The sequence below is a fragment of the Microtus ochrogaster genome, chromosome 2, assembly GCF_000317375.1.
Source record: "Microtus ochrogaster isolate Prairie Vole_2 chromosome 2, MicOch1.0, whole genome shotgun sequence".
Classification (NCBI taxonomy): domain Eukaryota; kingdom Metazoa; phylum Chordata; class Mammalia; order Rodentia; family Cricetidae; genus Microtus; species Microtus ochrogaster.
In genome coordinates, this window is record NC_022010.1 from 42,944,896 (window position 1) to 42,949,946 (window position 5,051).

Here is a 5,051-nt window from a genome sequence, read left to right on the forward strand (position 1 = left end):
AAGGACCACTGGGGGTGTGCTTTTAGGAAGCTAGTAAGGACCACTGGGGGTGTGCTTTTAGGAAGCTAGTAAGGACCACTGGGGGTGTGCTTTTAAGAGTGAGAACACGGAATACAGCAATAGAATGGAGGAAGGGAGAATAATGGGACAGGGAAGATTAAATGGAGTGGGAGGTGGGAGGGCAGGGTAGAGCACGTAAGGGGAAGGATTGCTACCACTTTTGGAAAAGACATTCTTACTACTGTAGAAGCTTCATAAAATATACATATATACATATAAAATAGTTTAATAGTTTAAAATGTAGTCATCCTATAACAGGGGACAATACTCTATCTAACAAGATACCACGGGCTAGCAATTAGAAACCTTAGAACCAGAATGAGTTACCTCTTTTTGAACCCTAGCCCATGAGGTCCCATATAGAATCCAAACCATTACAGGCGATTTCCACTATTCTTGGTTACCCTCTGGAATCTGGCTAGAATCATGGTGCTGGGAGGAGAAAGCAATCATCAGCTTGCCCAGTTGTGAATGCTGTGAGCTACAGCAACAACAGACCTGGCAGGACATGCTTACTAGTGCAATAATGGCACAAGTGTTATGGGAGTAACCAGCCACTTTTCTGCTTGACCTAAAGTCCATTCCATGAGATGGGACCAATATGTGGCACTGGTAATGGGGCCAAGAACCTATGAATGGATAGGTCATAAGCCCCAAGGGAGAACCTAATACTACTAAATAGCCATAGCATTAAAACAACTCCTAAAGACTAATCACTACACTCATAGATCAGTGCACCTATCAGCCCTCATCAGAGAAACTTTTTCTTGAAATAGATGGCAATGAACACAGAGATGCTCAACTGGCCAACATCTAGGGAATAAGAGACTGGATTGCTTATCCCTAAATAGGCCATACATACCACATTTCTCACTCCAAGGCTCACTATCATCTTTGAACAGGGGCAGAAAGATTGTAAGAGAGGTAGTAGCGAACTTCACAGGAACAGACTTTTCCAGGCATAACAGGGCATTTGCAAGTATGTGCTCACAATGACTGTGACTATGTATAAGACTCGTTGCAAGCTCAAGCAGACAAAATCCCAGCATAGACAGCAGGAGGGAGTTAGGAACAAAATTCCACTGCTAGATGAGGAGCTATCGGCATTTAGAAGCTACTGAGAGAGGGAAAATAAGTTCCTTAAATCTCTTCTTCTTCTTCTTCTTCTTCTTCTTCTTCTTCTTCTTCTTCTTCTTCTTCTTCTTCTTCTTCTTCCTCTTCCTCTTCCTCTTCCTCTTCCTCTTCCTCTTCCTCTTCTTCTTCTTCTTCTTCTTCTTCTTCTTCTTCTTCTTCTTCCTCTTCCTCTTCCTCTTCCTCTTCCTCTTCCTCTTCCTCTTCTTTCTCTTCTTCCTCCTCTTCCTCCTCTTCCTCCTCTTCCTCCTCCTCCTTCTCTCTCTCCCTCTCCCTCTCTCTCTTTTGCACAGGTTCTCACTGTGTAGCCCTGGCTGACCTGGAATTCACAATACTTAGATAAGACTGGCATATCATGGAGATCTGCCTGCTTCTGCTTCCCGCATTCTGGAATTAAAGGCATGTGCCCCCATACCTAGCCTGAGAGTCCGTTTTCTGTAATGGTGTGACCTCTAGTAGGTTAGTCACACTCTCGGGTTGCGCCCACTCCCAAGAGCAGTTGGGCAACACTCAATGGATTTAAAGAAGAAAATTAGGAGTCTGGTGGGTAGCAATGTACAATTGCCTCTGGAAGGGGTTGAGAGGAAAAGTCACAAGTACAATAAACATTCATTGTATACATTTCTCAAATAATAAATAAAAATATTTTTTTAAAAAAAAAAAAAGATGCATTGAAGGGGGGACTGGAGAGATGGCCTGGCAGTTCAAAGTGCCTTCTATGCTTGCAGAGACCCAAGCTCCTTTCCCAGGACCCACATGGGGTGGTTCACACCTCCTACAACTTTAGTTCCAGGGCATTCAATGTCCTCTTCAGTCCTGAACTCATGTGAACATACCCACACATATAGACACAGTTCAAAATAAATAGGAATATTTTTCAAACGATGTGTTGGAGGGCTACGGATGTAACTAAGTGGAGTGCTGGATGCCCAAGGCCCTGAGTTTAATCATACACATACTGGGGTCCCCTTCTGGAAAACTCTATGATGCTCCAATTTGGTACATATCTTCAATTCCAACCCCCAGGAGGCAGAGACAGGTAGATCTCTGTGAGTACAGGGCCAGCCTGGTCTACAGAGTGAGTTCTAGGCCAGGTAGAGATACACAGTGGACCCTATCTCAAGAAAAAAAGTAGTTAATATCAAGTCCTAACTAAATCAGATGGAACAATCTAGACATACTGAAAAAAAGTTCTTCAGAATGACTGTAGTTTGGTATATATATTTATACAGAAATGAACTTTTGATTTTATTTATTTATTTATTTTTTAACTTTCGATATTTAAAGTGAACACATGTACTAAAAAGAATGTCTTAGGAAAACAGTAATGCTATAAAGAGGTCCTATATCACCAAGTTTTAAAGATAGAACATATTTTAATTAACATAATGATTACATCAATGATTGCTTCATCTTAGGAAATCGAAACATTTTCCTCAGAAAGTCAATCACAGGAAAGTATGAAATAAATTTCAGGCCAGTGTCTATAATTTAGATAATTTAAAATTTAAATGATCACATATAAGTAAGATCAATTAGTAGCTGTTTTATTTTGCATCTTCTTATAGAATATATATTGGTTACCTGAGTATATTAGGATTCTCCTCTCTGCAGTTACACATACAGGAGCCCACAGGAAACCAAGACAAGATTTTAATGTCAGCATCCTGAAACACTGCTGATTTCCTGACCATGTATTAAACATGATCTCACTAGTTGATTTCAGCTATATCTGTTCATGTAACTAAGGAAGGCCTTTTCTGAAATCATGTTTGATTAATTTTCCAAAGTCATACATAATTTGAGCTGGGCACAGTGGTGTGTGCCTATAATCCTAGCACTTGGAATGCAGAGAAAGAAAGACCTTTAAGTTCAAGGCCAGCCTGGACTAGAGTGAACCCCTGATGTCCCTCATAGTCTTGGACATCTGAATTCGTGGTCCCATTTAGAGATGCTGTTCAGGGAGGTTTAGGAGGTGTAGCCTTGCTGGGGCATGTGTGTCATTAGGTGTGTGCTCTGAGGGTTCAGAAAACACACACGGTTTTAAAGCCACATGCTTGTCACAGTTTGGCTCCCTGATTGTGATTTAAGATGTGAGCTTTCAGCTTGCTGCTCTGGATGCCCTGCCCACTGCCGTGCTCCCTTGCAGTGACAGTGATGGACTCTAACCCCCTGGGGCCACAAGCCCAAATGAATCCTTCCTTCTATTAGTTGTCTTGGTTATGCTATTTTATGACAGCAGCAGAAAAGTAACTAAGACAGATTGTCGATAAAAGGATTTGTTTTTTTTTTTTTTTAGACAAGGCCTTACTATGTAGCCCAGGTTGGCTTAGAGTTCTCTATGTATACTATTTTGGCCTCAAACTCATAGAAATATCTGTCTGCCTCTACCTCCCAAGTGCTAGGATTAAAGATATTTACCACCACAGCAAGCCCAAATAAGGTGCTTTTATTTGTTTGATTGAGATGGGGCCTGGTTTGGTAGCCTGTACTGTCCTGAAATTCAATATACTGTATAATATATTGCATGTATCATACATAATAATATATTACAAAATAATTATTATATAATATAGTCATATGAATGTTATATATTTGTAAATATATAATATGTATATGATATATTATACACTATATCAATATTAATATAATAATGATATATTATTTAAAATATGATTTATAATGTATAATTATATGTAATAATATTGATATTATGAATAATATCAATATATTATACATAAATATAGTATGTTGTGTATATCTAATAAATAAATGTGTGGTAAATAATGTTATATAAATATCTATTTCACTATACATGTATATTTAAGGTTGAACTTTGTTCTGATTGGTGTGTCATACACAAAGATTATTTGGCCAATTCAAAAAACAAACAAATAAACACCTCACTTCAAACATTTCTATGTTTTCACTTAACACCTGTTAGAAACTTCCTAAGTGCCAGATCCCATGAGGTTATGAGGACAAAAAAGCCACGTTCCCTGTTTTCAGAGTGTGTGGTCCTAGTGGAGGGACTGGACAGCACGCATTCAGCACACACATGTGAATCTAAGAATAAGTGTCATACAAATGTGTTTTAATTCCTAAGGCAGAAGCAGCTTTCTTTGCTGTAGGCTCCACCCACTCTCCTCCGAAGGAATTTGGAGTTTAGAAATGAGTTTTCGGGAACTGTACATGAGCAGGAGGCAGGCTGCTGCCAAGCTGCATGACACCAAATGTTCTTTGGGTCAAGTGGGAAAGCGTGATAGTTCTATGTATGTACATACATGTGGAAGTTGTACTTGAGCATGTTAAGGGGTGTGCAAGCTCCCCATGAAGCTGGGGTTCAAATTATCTATGAAAAATCCTCAAAATGTATGCCCATATCTTCCCCACAGGCTCAGCTTCGAACTTCAGCTTTTTCCGATGGATGAAGTCCCTCCTGATGCCCTCCTGCAGGTCTGTGCCCACTGGGGCTGGTGAAAGGAGGGATGAGTGTCCCTGTCTTGGGAAGTGCCAAAGGGTCTTGTTCCTTGGGCCTGGACTGTGGTGCAGAACTTTACAATGGAGAAGCTCTGTGGGGCTGGCATTTGCTCCTCAAAACTGTGCACCCAGCAGTGCTCCTCACTGTGGTCCTCCACACTCAGCACCCAGCACGTGCTCCTCACTGTCCTCCTCCGCACTCAGCACCCAGCACGTGCTCCTCCCTGTGGTCCTCCACACTCAGCACCCAGCACGTGCTCCTCACTGTCCTCCTCCACACTCAGCACCCAGCACGTGCTCCTCACTGTCCTCCTCCACACTCAGCACCCAGCACGTGCTCCTCACTGTCCTCCTCCACACTCAGTACCCAGCACGTGCTC

At 41.3% G+C, this 5,051-nt stretch overlaps 1 protein-coding gene across 1 annotated transcript in view; it reads left to right on the forward strand.

Moving 5' to 3' along the window:
* Window positions 1-5,051, forward strand: part of Slc12a8 (solute carrier family 12 member 8) — a 136,118-nt gene that overhangs the window by 125,291 nt on the left and 5,776 nt on the right. The window contains exon 11 of the mRNA XM_026786962.1: window positions 4,587-4,647. Within this exon, the coding sequence (XP_026642763.1) occupies window positions 4,587-4,647 (61 nt within the window). The remainder of the gene's footprint in view (window positions 1-4,586; window positions 4,648-5,051) is intronic.